At 41.9% G+C, this 19,241-nt stretch overlaps 1 protein-coding gene across 1 annotated transcript in view; it reads right to left on the reverse strand.

Moving 5' to 3' along the window:
* The window catches only part of PLEKHH2 (pleckstrin homology, MyTH4 and FERM domain containing H2), a 666,795-nt gene that overhangs the window by 49,900 nt on the left and 597,654 nt on the right, over positions 1-19,241 (reverse strand). Inside the window, exon 25 of the mRNA XM_078649687.1 lies at positions 10,349-10,494. Within this exon, the coding sequence (XP_078505813.1) occupies positions 10,349-10,494 (146 nt within the window). The remainder of the gene's footprint in view (positions 1-10,348; positions 10,495-19,241) is intronic.

Below are 19,241 nucleotides of genomic sequence, written 5' to 3' on the forward strand. Positions count from 1 at the left end.
AGGAGGTCAGAAGCAAAGACTGCTAGGGAAGAGGGTGTTCACACCCCCTCTCACAGGATGACCTGCTGATAAGCATTCCAAGGCAGGGGAGCTTCAAAGAGGCCTCCGCCTTTGAAATGCAAATCTATCTCTCCTCACAGGAGATGAACCGACCCCCTTTGTCCAGAGCCCTACGGCACCTGGACAGGCGGGAAAATTAGCTAGTCAGGTAGGCGAGCCCACCCCCAGGCTAATACCACCCCTAGGATGGGCTAACTGAAGTGGGCATGACTTATCTGAGTTGGCAATCTCTGTGATGGCAAACGTAGGAATTCTGGGACAGGGTTATGCCCACTTCCCTCAGGAAGTGGTCATATAGGGCGAGTAGTGACTCCAAGGGCAAGTAGCCCATTGGCTACTACCATTCCCAACGACAACACCCATAAATTCAGTATTTAGGGGAGCCCATGGCACCAGAAAAGCAGGCTCTGCTGTCCTGAAAGAAGAGTGAAGAGTTGCAAAGAGCAATAACTGGAGACCCAGCAACTGACTTGGCGCCAACCTAGCTTGCCTGCCTGCTGACTTTGACAATTGCCCCAAAAGTTGACTTGTCCTTCAGCTGCTGTGCTTCCAAAGCCTGGGAAACCTGCCAGCACTTCACCCCGGAACCAAGAACTCCAGTGGATCAGCAGAGCTGATTTCCTGCATTCTGCAGGCACCCAAAGAGATCTGAAATGGCCAAGAAAACCCAATACATAAGGATACCACTGCACCCGTCACTCTAAGCACGAGTTGAAGTGGATCACGATGCCAGCATGGTCCACCAGACCTTCAGAAACAGAGTCCACTGTGGTTTTGCCTCTCGTTGACTTCTTGACGTTGCCTGCAGCATCTGTTTGCAGGCCCCTTCTACATCGACTGCTTCCGATAAGGAAAGCCATATGCCTGAAGGCACCTTTGCACCCATTGCCCCTGGCCAATGGAGAAGAGGGCCAAAGGTGTCCCTGCATCCCCGAGTATTGTGAGGCCTGAGCCCCCTGTAGGTTCAGCCCGACTTGCCTTCCAGTCCGATCCTGCAGCCTCTCTACGCGAATACCTATCTCCACAGACTTACATTGGGCACCCAACACTGTTTTGCTCCCCTGCAACCGGCCGCCCTAGTGCCGCTGGTGGTGTCTTGCTGGTGCTGCCTTGGACCTTGCCCACCGCTTGCCTTAACTCCTGGAGATTGGCACCATAAGTCGCTGGACTGTACCTGAATGCCATACTTGTTCTTCCTCCTATAGGATAGCATTGCAACCTCTGAAAATTACTCTGTTGACTTTTTAAATCTGAAAATATTTCTTTTAAAAAACAAACTTACCTGAAGTGTGTTATTTTTATAAATTGGAGTAGATCTCCTAATTGAGTCGTGTGCATCATTTATTGACTATTGTGTGTATTTCCACGTGTCTAACACTCCTCTCTGTTATTCGTAAGGCTGCTCAACCACACTACCCCCTAGAAGTGCACCTTGGGATTGCTAGAGCAAGCCCCTTCCCACTCGCAAGCCTCGTTCCAATGCTCAGCTCTGCATCCCTGGACAGCAAAAATAAAAAAATTATTTTGTTGGGGGCGTGGCTAGCGCCCGATGAGGATGGCGGCTCGCCCGTAGCTCTCCTGGGTCGGTGGGAGCGGAAACAGCCTGAACGCGGTAAAATTCGCAAGCATAGCCTTTAAAATCGGAGAAAGATGCATCGGAAGCACTGAGCTTCATAGAAACCTACTTTCCATCGGGACTGCGGCACTGAGGACACCTGAGTTGTAGCGCGTTGCTGCTGAGATTGCGCCTGTAATTTTTGACTCATCGCTGACGGAGTTGCTATCCCGTCTCGCTGCTGCTTTTATTTTTGCCGTACTCTCCTCACTAATATTTGTCAATCGTTTAATAGTGATGTATGAGCGCCCCATATACTCCCTACATGAATTACTTCATTTAGTGATTTTGCAACCTGCATGAATGAAATGCAGCAGATCATGACTTTAATGGCCGCCATTTTACAGCACCTCATACACGAATTTGCTTAAGCACACTGACTGAATATCTACATGTGCCTCATTTTCCTCAGGCTGGGAATGTTCCTGTCACGCTTACATCTCTTTCTGCTACATTATCACTGGCTTGCCTCTTCTTGCTAGTACCACACATTCCCACTTGGAATGTTATACTTCAAAACGAAATAAGCAAGTCACTTCTAGTAGATTTGATACCCTACGGCACCAAGGAGAATACTCTCCACATTATACAACAAAAACAAAAAACACAGGCAAGTTAGTTCCATCATCATTTTAAACTGCGGCTTCCTTGAATTTGAGACTACTACTCTTCGTATTTTCACTGGCAGAGTTCTCACCTACATGCGCTTCTTTTACTGTTCTATTCCTTTAGCAGTGAGCTTCAGACAGTCCTACATAAGCGTCTTTTTTTTATTTCATCAATACGTCATCTCATTTACTGACTTTGGCTTCCCTTAATGACGCGATACAGATCGCGCATTTAACAGCAGCTACTCTTCAATACTTTGCAAGCGAGCTTCATTCAGCTAACTGATTCGAATACCACCTACGTTTTGCTTCATTTACTAACTCATTAATTGTGGCATCTCTACAACATTGTAAATGCTTTATCCAGTTGCACCATAAACTTTCTGCATCATCTTCAATTACTACTTCTTCATTATGCATTAATAGAGTAATTACTGAAGCGTTTTTAACTTGAGGTCTCATTATCGCTAATGTTCCAGTTTAACTTCATCTTTATATATGTGAAGACTACCTAAAGGCTTTGTTGAACCCAAGTCTACGTCTCACAGTTTCTACATCAACACCAGTTCACGTTACAGCTGCCTTGCCATGGATGACCCAGCCAGCACCTCACCTAAGGGTGCGCCGACAGCTAACACCACCTTCAACTCTGGTGCTACTAAAGCTCCATCTAAACGATTGAAAAAGGACCATCCTTCTCCTCCTAAACAGCCTACTTCAGTCACAATGGATTTACTACTAGAAGAAATTAGAGCCTTACGACCATTCGTCAAAGAAACCAATTCTAAGTTACAGATGCTCTCCGAAAGGTGGTCTAATGTGGAAGAACGTGTTACTACCCTTGAGCATAATATGGACTCCTTAAACTCCTATGCTTCCAAGGTAGACTCTTTATGCTCACAGGTGTCAATGCTTCACAAACAAATTGAAAACTTGGAAAATAGAAATAGATTAAATAATCTCCGCATTTATTGTCTTTCTGAAGGAACAAATCCTTTCTCCCAAAGCTACTTAAGTTAACGGAAGGCACCCTTCTTATTATCCAGAGAGCTCATAGATTGGGCCCAGCTTCACCTTTGACATCCTCCTCTACAGCAAGAAAACCAAGAGGAGTAATCCTACACTTTTTAGAGTATACTGACTTGCTACATATCATATCTGCGGCAAAGGCAATGAATTGTATTATCTGGTCAGGAAATTCCTTATTCTTCTCTCAAGATTATGCCAAATCAACTCTAGATCGATGCAAGGAATTCCTAGCATTAAGACCTCAACTCCGATTAATTGGTGCACGATATGGCTTATTCCATCCTTGCCTATTTAAAGTGACTATCAATAACAACACTAATACCTATGAAGATCCTATAAAACTAAAAAGCTTCTTATACTCCTACCACGCTGACTCTATGGACACCAACTCCTCATCAAGCTTCAAATAGACATTTTTGACTCCTGATATGCTTCTACTCTTCTTCTGATCTTTAATTCTGTTAATGGTTACGTTTAAGGGCTGTTACTTATTGTACAAAGTATATTTATAAGAATATTGTCTCAACTGTATATTTAACATTCTTTCTCTCCCTACAGGTTATTCATGTGTGCCATCCATACCCTTATGTTCCAGCAATCGTTGGTTCTGTTTCCCTCTCCGCCTTCCCGTTTGAGCCTTGGGCACGTCATTGCTCCGTGTGGCCTCACATCCCGCCACCCTTCATATGTCTTGGATTATATATAAGTCTCTCATCTTACCTGTTTTCCTTGTCTCTTGTACCTTTCTCTTTCTTTTCTACTTTCTTCTTCCCTGGAATGTCTTCTCTCGATCTCTTTTCATCTTAATATTTTCTCCTATCCTGAGATTCTCTTTCACGTGTCAAATGTCGCCTATTCACCATACTTTTCTCCTTTTCCTATTTTCTTTTTAATTGCAGTTAGTTTATCTTACACACAGTTGGTTAAATATTTGGTACAGTTTAACTTGTTCACTGTTTTGCTTTAGTCGTAACTTACAATATATTTACAGTCATAGTTTATGCCTTTAAAACTGGTATCATGGAATGTCAGAGGTTTACATTCACCTATTACACGATAGAGAGTTTTAACTCACTTAACTAAATTAAAGCAGATATTGCATGCTTACAAGAATCTAATTTGACAGCCGAAGAATCTGCTAAACTAAAAAGAGGATGGGTGCGGGAGGTCCTCTTCTCCCCGGGTGATGGTAATGTAATGGAGTTCTTATTCTTTTTCGCAAATCTCTTCCTGTTAAAATACTATTGCAATGTGTAGATAAAGCGGGCAGATGGTTATTTGTTAAATGTATGTTGGATAATGCTCCAATCTCTTTATTGAATATTTATGCGGCCACAGTTGGTGAGTCCTCCTTTTGGACTTCTCCTGCCCAACAAATTACACATTGCTTTGATGACAATTTTATTCTTGCAGGAGACTGTAACGAAATTCTGGATCCTCTTTTAGATCGGAACTCATTAACTCCCTTTGTTCCTCATAAATCTCATAAATGTTTTACACAAACAATTAAACAAAGCAAGTTTATAGATGCTTGGAGACTTTGTAATCCCATGCTGAGAGAGTATTCCTACTACTCCCCGACACATCACACCCAATCCACGATTAGACTATTTTTTTATATCTCAGAATATTTCTCAATCATTAGTCTCAGCAGATATTGGATCTATTTTAATATCTGATCATGCTCCTGTCACTATTAACCTCGATGTATTGCAGAAGCCTAACTTGTCTTGAAAATGGTGCTTTAACAATGCCTTGCTTCTTGATCCTGTTTTCACATCATCCTTTGATTCCTTTTTTAGCGAATACTTCCTACCTAACAAATCAGACACTATGCCTTTTCACGTGATTTGGGATGCATTTAAGGCATCAGCTAGAGATTTTATTTTTAGATTTGTTTCTAGAAAACGTAGAAAGGCACAGAAAATCACCAATGACCTCTTAGCTAATATGAAGAGATTGGAGCACTCTTATTATTCTTCCAAATCAAAAACATGTTTGTCTGACCTTATAAAAGCTAAATTTCAATTTAACCAAGATACAACTAATAACGCGTCTAATTACCTATTGAAGTCTAGTGCAACATTCAATGGTGGTCAGAATAAGGCTGGAAAGTTATTGGCTAATTATTTAAAAGTTAAACACAACAAACTTAATATAGAATCTATCTTCGATCAAAACCACACATTGAGTTTTAAAAATGGAGATATTGTAAATGAATTTCTCCAATTTTATAAGACACTTTATTCATCTGAAACTCTCTCTTCTGACCAATCCATCCCTCAATTTTTGTCCGACATTCAATACACTCCTGACACTCACCCTGACCTGTCACTTTTAGAATCTGACCTTACGCAGAAAGAGCTTCTTTCTGCCTTAAAAACGGTCAAAAAAGACAAGGCGCCTGGCCCGGATGGTTTTACTGTGGAATTCTTTACCCACTTTGCACATTTACTTATTGCCAAATTACATACCCTCATAAATGTTTTCTTACAATCTGGTGAATCCTCTGGCTCTTTTTGGGATGCCCTTATATGTCTTATCCCTAAAGATGGTAATGACCCACAACATTGCAAAAATTATCGACCCATTTCTCTAGGTAACATAGATTATAACATCTTCTCAAAGGCTCTAGCATCACGCTTGGAATCTCAGCTGCCTGCTTTACTCAGAGCAGAGCAATCTAGTTTAGTGAAGGGGCGGCTTATCACGGATAACACTCACCTATTTTTTGTTGTCCTATCCAAAGCCTCACACATTTCTCACTCCCTAGCGGCAATAGCCCTGGATGAAGAAAAAGCATTGGACAGAGTTGAATGGCCCTAATTTTCCGTACGCTTAAGTGGTTTGGCTTTGGTCCTAAGATTATTTCTCTAATATCTATTTTATATTCCAATCCAAGAGCGGCTGTATGCGCGAATGGTGGTATATCTTCTTATTTTCAACTAGGTAGAGGTGTCCGTCAGGGATGCCCACTCTCGCCGTTTCTTTTCAATCTTGCTTTAGAACTGTTTTTATTGAAAATTCGTCAAAACATTAATATTCATGGTTTTACTTTTAAAGAGACTACTATTAAAATGGCAGCATATGCTGACGAGGTCCTTTTATTTATTTCACAACCTCAATCCCGTTTGAGTCTTGGGCACGTCGTTGCTCCGTGTGGCCTCACATCCCGCCATCCTTCGTATGTCTTGGATTATATATGTCTCTCATCTTACCTGTTTTCCTTGCTCTTGTACCTTTCTCTTTCTTTTCTACTTTCTTCTTCCCTGGAATGTCTTCTCTCGATCTCTTTTCATCTTAATATTTTCTCCTATCCTGAGATATTCTTTTACGTGTCAAATGTCATCCTATTCACCATACTTTTCTCCTTTTCCTATTTTCTTTTTAATTGCAGTTGATTTATCTTACACAGTTAGTTAAATATTTGGTACAGTTTAACTTGTTCACTGTTTTGCTTTAGTCGTAACTTACGATATATTTACAGTCATAGTTTATGCCTTTAAAACTGGTCTCATGGAATGTCAGAGGTTTACATTCACCTATTACATGACGGAGAGTTTTAACTAACTTAACTAAATTAGAAGCAGACATTGCATGCTTACAAGAATCTCATTTGACAGCCGAAGAATCTGCTAAACTAAAAAGAGGATGGGTGGGGGAGGTCCTCTTCTCCCTGGGTGATGGTAAATGTAATGGAGTTCTTATTCTTTTTCGCAAATCTCTTCCTGTTAAAATACTATTGCAATGTGCAGATAAAGCGGGCAGATGGTTATTTGTTAAATGTATGGTGGATAATGCTCCAATCTCTTTATTGAATATTTATGCGGCCACAGTTGGTGAGTCCTCCTTTTGGACTTCTCCTGCCCAACAAATTACACATTGCTTTGATGACAATTTTATTCTTGCAGGAGACTGTAACGAAATTCTGGATCCTCTTTTAGATCGGAACTCATTAACTCCCTTTGTTCCTCATAAATCTCATACATTTTTTACACAAACAATTAAACAAAGCAAGTTTATAGATGCTTGGAGACTTTGTAATCCCATGCTGAGAGAGTATTCCTACTACTCCCCGACACATCACACTCAATCCACGATTAGGCTATTTTTTTATATCTCAGAATATTTCTCAATCATTAGTCTCAGCAGATATTGGATCTATTTTAATATCTGATCATGCTCCTGTCACTATTAACCTCGATGTATTGCAGAAGCCTAACCTGTCTTGAAAATGATGCTTTAACAATGCCTTGCTTCTTGATCCTGTTTTCACATCATCCTTTGATTCCTTTTTTAGCGAAACTTCCTACTTAACAAATCAGACACTATGCCTTTTCACGTGATTTGGGATGCATTTAAGGCAGTGGTCTTCAAACTTTTTAACGCCGCGCCCCCCCCCCCCCCCCCCCAGTGAAAAAATCTAATTAATCGGGCCCCCCTGCCTTAGAACTTTTCACAATAATTCCATTAAATTGGCAATGTTTGAATATGTCTCAATTTATTTAAACAGGAGACATATTTAAACATTCCAGTTAAATCCTCTGGGTGTTTTAAAAATGCACACAAATACATGATTGCCAAACATACTATTGTGGTCAGACAGGCCTTACTAACGGTTAAAAATACCCACAGTGTGATTAATAGAAATGGGGGGTGGTGTGTAGAAGAATATTTGGAGTCCCTTCCCTTCTGACACCTTCTCCCAGTCTGATATAAATGACAAAAGCTGTTAGTGATGGCACATTACAGAGAAGCTACAGCTGCTCATTTTCTTCCATGCTTAAAACAAACCACTGCTGTGAGCATAATGCTTCTTTTGGGCACAGCCTGGGGCCCCCCCTGGAATCACTCGAGGCCCCCCTAGGGGGGCCAGCCCGCCAGTTTGAAGACCTCTGATTTAAGGCATCAGCTAGAGATTTTATTTTTAGATTTGTCTCTAGAAAACGTAGAAAGGCACAGCAAATCACCAATGACCTCTTAGCTAATATGAAGAGATTGGAGCACTCTTATTATTCTTCCAATTATGACACTCGCCCTGACCTGTCACTTTTAGAATCTGACCTTACGCAGAAAGAGCTTCTTGCTGCCTTAAAAACGGTAAAAAAAGACAAGGCGCCTGGCCCGGATGGTTTCACTGTGGAATTCTTTACCCACTTTGCACATTTACTTATTACCAAATTACATACCCTCATAAATGCTTTCTTATAATCTGGTGAATCCTCTGGCTCTTTTTGGGATGCCCTTATATGTCTTATCCCTAAAGATGGTAAGAACCCGCAACATTGCAAAAATTATCGACCCATTTCTCTGGTTAAAATAGATTATAACATCTTCTCAAAGGCTCTAGCATCACGCTTGGAATCTCAGCTGCCTGCTCTACTCGGAGCAGAGCAATCTAGTTTCGTGAAGGGGCGGCTTATCACGTATAACACTCACCTATTTTTTGTTGTCCTATCCAAACCCTCACACATTTCTCACTCCCTAGCGTCAATAGCCCTGGATGAAGAAAAAGCATTCGACAGAGTTGAATGGCCCTAATTTTCCGTACGCTTAAGTGGTTTGGCTTTGGTCCTAAGATTATTTCTCTAATATCTATTTTATATTCCAATCCAAGAGCGGCTGTATGCGCAAATGGTGGTATATCTTCTTATTTTCAACTAGGTAGAGGTGTCCGTCAGGGATGCCCACTCTCGCCGTTTCTTTTCAATCTTGCTTTAGAACCGTTTTTATTAAAAATACGTCAAAACATTAATATTCATGGTTTTACTTTTAAAGAGACTACTATTAAAATGGCAGCATATGCTGACGAGGTCCTTTTATTTATTTCACAACCTCAATCCTCTCTTCCAGCCTTTTTAGAAGAAATAGATTCCTTTGCATCCGTCTCTGGTTATAAACTGAACAAAGATAAATGCGAAATTCTACCTCTAACAAAATATACTTTTAAGGCTGAACTTATCACTTCAGGTTTTGCATCGAGTCCCCTATACATTAAATACCTAGGTCTGCATTTCACTTCCTCCCTTTCAGGAACAATAACACGTTGCATGGACAACTGTGCACAAAGATTATCCTCTTTAACAACGATGTGGCACCCCCTCTACTTATCCCGGTGGTGTCGCTTAGACACCATAAAGATGATGCTTTCTCCCATAGTTTTATACACAATTTCTAATATCCCGCTGTCTATACCCTTAAAATACCGATTTTTTTCTTCTATGACTTTGTTACTCTTTTACACATGATATAAGTGACTGACTTTTGTTTATAAGCCTTTGTATTCCTCAAAAATTGAATGACTTTGTGGGCAATTCTTTAATTTTATCGCTTCTGTACTCTCTGCATTAACATATTCCTTTATCTCAATAAACTTATTTTGAACTTTAAAAAAAAATGTCTTTTGTTTGTTTTTAAAATTGGTCAAGCCATCCATGACTGTGTACTGGAAGGTAGTATTATGTTGTATTTATCGGATTTAGTATCCTCTATTGTGGTGCATAATAAGTGCAAATAACATTTGTGCAACAAATGGGAAATAACATGCAGCAATGTAATATTGCATCTGGTATTGCCGTTAACGGGGCAGATTTTCACATCATTGCCAGGCATTGTTATGGACCCAAAATTGGGAATAATGTTCAGGATGCAGTAATACATATCGTGTTCTGCATGTTTTTCCCGACAATTTATGTGCTGCTGAGCCATTGGATGGGTGCTCAAAAACACATGTAAATCTGATACACTTGTAATTTCGATTCCAGCTGAATCTCCAGTTTTGCATGAGTCAGAATTAAAAGGCCACTTGCAATACAGGCCTAAGAATCAACAACATAGAGGTTATAACATGATCTGACAAACTAAAATGTAATTAAGAGAAAGATGTATACTAAACGAGTACTCTGACCACATCAATTAACTAAAGCAGGGGAGTTTGTCTCTTCATGGTTGATGGACTCCTTCCTGATTTCTTCAGCGTGTAAACATTGATTAACACTCCTTGTTTATCAAATTATGATAATACAAATTTTCTCACCTCAATTGCTCTTCAGAACAGCCATTCCTGTACATGTGTGGGTAAAACTTCTCCAAGATCTGTTTTACTGTTTGATTAGACTTGGATTGTGTTGTGGCTTGGCCTGATGGAGTTGAGAATGGTCGTTCATAGTCACCGTTTTCCACCTGTTGGACAAAAGATGAGGGTAAATTAGCACAATAGATCACACTTGCCTACAAAAAAATCATTTAACACAAAAAAGTGGTTCTTCTTTAACCTCGCTGGCTTTATAAATCTGTAAAGCAATTTAAGGGAGGATTCAAATCGAGCTTCTGTTGGGAGGGTCTGCGGAAGGGAGTTCCACACCAAAGATTGTAACGGGATCTCGCTATCTTCTGCTTCGAGCAATCTTGCATACCAATAAGATATTTCTTTTTTCCTTAGTTGCGGGTCTAAAAATTGCTGCTCAAGATCCCAATTCCCTTTCATTTTACCCTCTTCCACCTCGTACCATGAGCTCAACTGAAGGAACTTAAACCTTGAAAAGGTGGGACCAATCTTAATTAATAACAATTCCCATGGAAGTAAACCATCCGAGTCAACCAAGTAAGACCATCTCCGCAAACCAGCCTCCCTTAAGGAAATCGCTAAGCTGTCATTCAGACATTCTGGGGTCCCTGGTGAGTCCCATATTGGGGCGAGATCAGAAAAGTACCCTATGCCCCAGATTCGCCTCAATTTATACCAGATTGACAAGGCAGTTTTCAAGACCTTGAGGCGGACACGTTTAAAAATCTGGGAGCCCCAAATTTATAGAGGAACCCACCTTGCCCATTATATCCCTCCGCTGAAATCATTTCCCTCAAAAGGCTACCCCACTTAGTCTCTGCTGGTGTAGTTAGCAACATCCTAATTCCTATGAACTGGAATGCCATTAAATACCAGTTAATATCTGGTAAAGCCAAGTCGCCCTTTAAGAGCTTTCTTCTTAGCTTCTTCCAAGATAATCTTACACTTTTCTGCCCCCAAATAAAACTCCCAATTTTGCCCTGGATTTTATTAATAATTTTCTGTGGAAAAGTGAGAGGAATCGTGTTAAAGAGGTATGTCAATTTAGGACCGTCATCTTTACTAGGTTTAGCCTTCCGAAGATCGTCATTGGAAGGTTTTTCCATCTAGCAAAGAGATAATCTATGTCTTTTTCAATTTTAACCAAACTTAAAAGAGGGATTTTCTTCCGGTCCTTCACAATTTTAATCCCGAGATATCTAATCTCCCTGCTTTCTGAACGTGATTTCAGTTTTGGCCGAATTAGCAAGGTATCCCGACAATGAGCCAAACTCCTGTAACAATATCTCGATCCGAGGGATGGCAATATTGGGGTCACTAGTATAAATGATAACACCATCAGCGTGAAGGGCAATTTTACACTGATAGTCTAATGATTTAAATGGTCTAATACCATCATCCAGCCTGATCATCTGCCCCATGAGTTCAATATAAATATTGAATAAAAGTGGGGACAGGGGACATCCCTGCCTTGTTCCTCTCTGGATTTCAAAGCTTGGAATGAGGGCACCATTTAGCAAAGTTTACGCTGACACCCCAGTATAACATTTTTTTAAGGTCTGCACAAATACTGAGCCCATTCACACAGTCTCTAACACCCCCCAGAGATATCACCAGCACACTCGATCAAATGCCTTAGCGGCGTCTAAGGCCACTACCGCTAAGAGATCGTTCCTTCTCTCTGCCAAGTCAATATTACCGATCAAAATTTGAGTTTGCTCCTGGATGGATCTCCCTACCATGAAGCCTTTTTGATTGGGGTTTAATAGGCTTGGTGCCAGTTTTGCCAACCTCCCTGCTAAACTACCCATAAAGATCTTATAGTCGGCGTTCAGCAGGGAGATTGGACGGTGGGACTATGCCAACAGGGAGTCTTTCCCTGGCTTCAATATTAAAACTATAATGGCCTCTTTCCAAGATCTTGGAACCACCCCGGAGGAGGAATAGACTGAATTAAAAAGTGTATGGAGAATAGGCAAAAGCTTATCGGCTAACAATTTATAAATTTTATTAGATAGATAGTCGAGGCCGGCCGCTTCTTTATTTTGTGCCCTCTTAATTTGGACCTCTATCTCTTCCATGGAGATAGGTGCTTCTAGCGAATCTTTGGCGGCTGTAGTTAACACTGGCAAGGACCTCTCCCTTAACCATGAGCTAATTGCTTCAGGGGAAGGTGTTATTTCCTCACTATACAGTGTTGAAAAGAGGGACCGAAGACATTCCTGTATTTCTGTAGGCTTACTTGATTTTGCACCCGCACTATCTATGATAAGTTCGTTTATATCATTTTTTGCCCGGTCCAACCTTGCTTTCCATGCCAGTAGTGCTCCAGCTCTTTCCCCGTATTCAAAATTCTCCATATTCCGTGCTTGCCACTGGGCCTTGCATTTTTCATCTAGGAAAATCCTAAGATTCTGCCTGGCTTTCTCAAGTTCCTCCTCCAAATCGGTTAGATCCCTAGGGTTCTCTTAGTTAATGAAGTTCCTTTCAAGAGCCAATATTCTTGACTCCAGGGACTGTAGTTCCAAGATCTTCTTATTTATTTTTAATTCTTATTTGGGTACCCAGCACCCCTCTCAGATTGGCTTTATAAGCATCCCAGCCATGATCTATTGAAGTGGAGCCAATGTTAAAAGTGAAACATTCAGTGGTAGCTACTTGAATTGCCTGGATAATCTCTGCATCTGACAAGAATACTCTGTTCAAAGTCCACCTTGTTTGTAGACATGAACTGCTTGTAGAGTATAAAAAGAGCAGAGGAGCATGGTCTGATAGATGGCTTGGAGATATAGAGATAATAAGGATCTTATCTAGAACCTCTTTATTAATCAAGACATAGTCTATCCTGGCTGAATGATGGTATTTTTTACTGTGGAAAGTAAAACACTGTGAACCACCAATCTTGGCTCTCCATACGTCCACCATATTGATATTAAGTAGAAGATTTTTCAGGACCCTTCGGGATCTAGGGGATCCAATGGTATGACTTAGATTGGACCTATCTTTAACCGGGTCAAGGCGGACGTTGAAAATGCCTCCCACTATTAAAGGGGGGGCGCTAAGTTAAGATTATCCTGTAATTTAACCAGAAAAGAGGGATAGTCCACGTTGGGGCCATCGAATGAGGAACAAGTCAATTTTTCCCGTTCAAAATCCAACTGGGCGATGATCCATCTTCCTGATTGATCAATTAATACCGATTTTATTTCACAACTAAATCCCTTCCTGACCAGGATTGCCACCCCTCGGCAGTTTATTGTTTGTTGAGAGTGCCAAAAACATTGTATCCACGGGAGTTTTGAAAAGATACTCTTTGATTTAGATGAGTTTCCTGCAGTATGCAAACCTGCACTGGTAACATCTCTAAATATTAAAAAAATCAATATTTGTCGTCTAAGGCATCTTAATCCATTTATATTCCAATAAATAAATTGAATATTACGGCCCCCTTAATTTAATCTTTCCACAGTGCATTCCCTGTTTGACGAATAACTTTTACAGAATAGTTTAGATAACCAGTGAGATGAGAGTTTTTTTAAACTTTTTTCCTGCCACCCTGTGCCCCACATCTACCCCATCCCCCTCCCCCTTCCCACCCTATCCCTTCGTGACCCCTAACACCCTGAGGAAAGCTACCTACCAAAAAGGCAAATGCCTGTTCGGGCTCTTCCCCTCTCCGGGCTTTAGAAAAAAAACATTAAGACATAAACGTAAACTAGCGGCTTGACTCGAGGCGTTACATTGAGCTTCTACATACCCCTCTCACAAGCCTCCCTGTTTTTGAAGCTGAATTTTTGCTATTAAAGTATCAACTTCTTATGGTGAGCGGATCATGTGCATTTGGTTGTTCCACATAACATGCGGTGTGGCTGGGAATCTCAGTTGAGCCTTCGCCCCCAACCCATTTAACTCGGATAGCCTTTTCCCCAATTCCCACTGTCTTTCTCCTGTTATATGCGAAATTTCCAATCTAATAAGAAATGAAAAAGGTGACTCTTTTGCAAATGGAGAGGAGATAGCACCTTCCTTTAGAGCAGCGGATAACATTTGTTCTTTCAATTCAATTCAATCTTGCTTTATTTCGATTTTGGTTGCAAATCATAAAAGCATACAAAAATAAACATACATATATACACAAACATATACGTTTAAATAATCGTACATAAGTACAATTTAATAAAAGTACAATATTAACAGGTTAAAATATAAGACGATTAACAACCAGCAGAATGAATACATTTAAAAATATTGCATTGCTTGTTGCAGTATTAGATTTCAAGACTGACTGTTGTGCAATATACAGTCTAAATTCATGCGATGTTGAACAACACATTTAAGAAAGCTGACCACTATAAATACCAACTGCTCTCCCTGTAGCAGCTGTAAAAAAAGCACAGCCGGGCGACATTGTGTAAAACCAGTGAGCTTTAAAAAAGGAATAAGCCATTTTTTCCTGAGTTCACGATAAAGTTTGCAGAAAAGAATGGTATGTAAGGTAGATTGAGAAGAGGTATCATCACAAGGACAGGGCGTAAGCTCTTTGGCCCAATTATTTCTGGTGGGAAATGCAACCATTCTGTGGAAAAAGTTCATCCTAAACCTTACCAGGAGGTAACGCTCATAGCTCGTGGTGTTGTAGGTGAGGTACGGCTGTATGGTAGGTACCGATTGTATCAGCAAGCTGTGAATGACGGAGGGTTTAGTGACCTCGCTCATCAATCTTAAGTCCTCAAGATGAGCGAGACATTTCTTTTTCAAGACGTTCCTCGATACCTCACGAATTAGGGACAGGTTTTGACTGAATAGGACAAAAAGTTAACCAGAATTTTCCGGGGTTTCAACCAACCAGGATTCCTTTTAATGCGTCTCTATGGACTCTCTGTATTTCAAAGCTTATGTCTATTTCGGGGTGGTCTTTCAGGACTGTGCATTTCAAAAGAGAGATCAGAAAACCCTTAATGTCATCTCCCTCCATTGCTTCGGGGATATTAATGAATTTCAAGTTATTTTTCCTTGAATGGTTCTCCGACCTCTCGAGATCATCTTTGAGATCCTTATTTTGGATAGATAGTTTTTCCAGCTTTGACGCGGTGGCCTCCATTATGGTTTTAATCCTGGGAATCTCCTCCTCAATTGCATCAGTCCTTGCGGTTACAAGTTCCAGTTTCTGGACCAGCATGGCAGCCTGATTTGCCTTGGGAACCAGAAATCTATTTGCCAAATCGGCTTGGTTTGCCTCGGAAACTGTAAATCTATTTGCCATCTCGTCCTTTAGAGCCAAAAGAATATCAGCCAACGAATGGGAAATTGGAGCATGAGTGTCCTTAATTTCTGGGGGGAAGGCGGATCCTTTTGCCATCTCTTCGGTTTGCCCTTTTATTAACTGCTCTGATGCATCTTGTATACCCATTCCATGCCCTCCCTCCTCCCTGGGTTGAGTTTGTTGCTTACTGGACAGTTGGTCTGACCCCTGGATGCCCTTCTCCGGTTGGTCTAGAACGGAGAATCTATTAACAAGGGTACTAGCTGGATGCACTTCCAAAACCTGATTTGATTTTAATGTGGCATCCGTACCAGCTACGCCTCTCAACCCAGATAAGGGGCTTTCCTTCTGCGGCTCACTGTTCTGCTCAGGCTCTAATCTTGGTGTAGAAGCTGCTTCAGGACCAGAAGGGACTTGGGGTTGGGGTAGAGAATTCATTTTTGTGGAGGAAATAGACATGACCTGGTAATAGGATTTCAAAGAGGGGGTAATTCTTACTTTAGCCTCTGCAGGTTTCTAATCCCTTAGTTTCGTTTTACCCCTTTAAAAAAAACGGGTCGCTGGGATTCCAAAACACCCCTCCTGTTTAATATGTTTTCTCTTCCTAGCCACAATGTTGACTTCAGCTACAGGCGGGGAAACTCGCTGGGGGATAATCGAGTGGGTAATCAATTTATTTGAGACAATATGTGCTGCCCTGGCCCTTAACGAGTATCTAGTGGGTTTGGGGCGAGAATATACCCCTCTGCTGAAACAGGTTTGCCTTCAGTTATGTCTTTCCTGTTACTGGGGGGGGGGGGGTATAAAAATGATTTGTTCTTTATTAAATCAAAAATAACCACCGCTACCCCCAAGAATACTGCTCCCACAGGTGGATAAAGTGGCTGAGAAACATTCACAAAAACCGCCAAGATTTCCTCAGCATTGAATCCTTGCCGGTCCTTCCCAGCCCCCAATCCTAACCCCTCTACCTGCTCTGTAGGCACACACGCAGAAACTGAGCCAGGAGCACCGTCCAAACAACAGCGCGGCAACCGCCCAGTCTGTCTAAATGCATTCGCCGCATTTCCCCACCTCCAACTCGAAGGCTGCCCAGCTCCAACGCCCCGAGCTCAACCCAGCTCTCCAATCGCCCGCTCCCGCCACACGCGCCGGCACCGAATCTGGAGAGCTGGGAACAGGTTCTCAGCCCCCGCCCCGTCTCCACCGCAGCAACTCCAGCCGCAGACGCCGGAAAATAAACAGGTACCGGGACTGGGGGGGAAAAAAACGAATCTTCCTTTGTTGCGATCCACACCATAACTGTGGGAGGTTAATGAGGGGGGGTTTGTTATTAATTTCGCCCCGAAGTCAAGCCACCATTAGGAGCCCGGAGAGGAGCACCCGCGGCCGTTCAGTCGGCGGCCGCCATGTTCCTCTCTCTCCGCCACTTTATTATACTCCGGCTACAATCGCTAAATTCGATCCGTCAATGCCCCAGGTGTAAAAGAGATAAAGCTGACAATGTTCATATGTTCTTTGAATGCAGGGAATTAAGTTTATTCTGGAAGAATGTGGGGGAAATATTGAATTCCATTTGTAGTATAGATCTGGAAATTGACGTTAACCTGGTGATTTTTGGCTCAAATGATTTTACAGGAGAGGCATTGTCACAGATAGACAAGGGGCTATTACTATATCTTATAATCATAGCCAGGAGAGAGATCTGCCTGAGGTGGAAAGACCCGATCCCCCCCAAGAGAGAAAACTGGGTAAAAGCTTTGCTGAATATGGCACGTCTGGACCAGGGAGACAGGACAGGAGCACATGAAAACATCTGGTCTCCCCTTTTAATTTGGGGACGACGTTTGCACCTGATAAATTACTAGATCAATGGTGGTCAAATCCTGGTCCAATGATTACACCTGACCTCAACTACGTGAGGAAGCCCTGGGGGGGCATGGATCTATGCAGCGAGACGAAGGGCGCCCAGGTCTATCCTAGTTGGCTTGTAAAATCTGCCCAGATCCAAGGTGAAATGAGGACAAAAAAAAGCATAATTCAATCTAACACTATATTATAATTGCATAGGACATCACATAATCCCTCTTGTATAGCTGTTTTTAAACAACTGGGTTCCTAGGCCGCACACAACTGAAAGGGGAAAAATAAAGATTGCATGACGGTTTAGAGGAATAAAAAAAGTCTGCACTTCCTCAAAATCTTGCATGGTGCATCTCTGATTCTAGAGAATTTGGAATGGTTACGACTTAAATGCTCGCCTATTCCTACATATATTTTACCATACATATTATGGTGAAACACTAGAATAAGTGGATCCGTAGCTCGTTGCCCCACACCTACAATTCGCAATGCAAATATTCCAAAAATAGTACAGAAGTAAACCAGTTAATATTTTTATGGAACCATCTTTAAATTAAGTTTTGTTAATTTGATGCTGCCATCAAGCAGTACATAAGCCTTTGACAATCTCACTATGGCCACAACGTTTACATTACCAATCTGCTAAAACATTCCTCTACTTATTTCAAAACATACCGTTATCTGACCATTAAAACTTCATTTGAGGTCATTTTGCTTTATCGGGGTAGCAAGGAAAATCACATATTCTGTGAACCTTTCATTGAAGAGAATTTTAACCTTATGCTTTTGGGACTGTCTCCTTTTATTGTATAGACGCATCTAGTAGTTGTGATTAAATTAACTAAAACGGCCGGCTCCTTACAGGGCAGAATGAAATTCCTTGTTCCTTGCTTTCCTTGTGCAAGGAATGTTTAGCAGAACAATTCTCCTGCCTTTTTCAAATCCTTGGGAGGAGGATGAGGAAATGGCAGAATCCTATATGCTTTTTCACACATAGAAAGAAGGGCATTTCCAGGGCTGGACTGGCCGTAGCGGGCACCGTGCATTCCCCGGTGGGCCGCCAGGGTGTGGGTCAGTTTTGCAGCATAGCTGCAGTATTGGCCCCTGTAACAAAATCAACCTAAACCGGCCCTGTTAAATAGCTCGGTCACACCCCCCCCGGGGCCAGCCGAGCACTTAGCCAGGGCCGGTTTTGGTTACCAGTCCGACCCTGGGCATTTCACCCATGCCCAATTGTCAACCATCCTTCATTGAATGCAAAAGGTCACTACACTTTACACTTGGCAAAAATCTCACGCTTCTGTGATGGATAAATGCCTTGGCAAAAGAAGCACAACCCCAGATAAGAATTCTTCATACCTGAAGAATCCTTAAAACAAATAGTCCAATCTCTGGTTCTGTCCAGGTTAGGCTACAGAAGGCGCGCCAAAGGCAAGCCCGTCTGCGCCCGTCCGCGCCTGGCCCGTGCCTAGTGCCAAAACCCCTGCCCTTTCCACTCCTTGCATCTTGAACTACGACTCTACTGCGCTTCGTTGTCTCAACACTATAATCCCCAACTGTTGTACATTGATACCAGGCAACCCGCATACAGCCTGCACCTGTGGCTTCTCCCTCCCGGAATCTTTGAGAACCAGGGCATTTCAGACAGCCCAGTCCGCAAAAATAGCAACTCCACCTCCCCTGGGATGAGTTCCACCTTAAAGGGAGGCCTAGTAAATGTGAGATTATTAGCTAAAC

The sequence above is a fragment of the Lissotriton helveticus genome, chromosome 6 (assembly GCF_964261635.1).
Source record: "Lissotriton helveticus chromosome 6, aLisHel1.1, whole genome shotgun sequence".
NCBI lineage: Eukaryota > Metazoa > Chordata > Amphibia > Caudata > Salamandridae > Lissotriton > Lissotriton helveticus.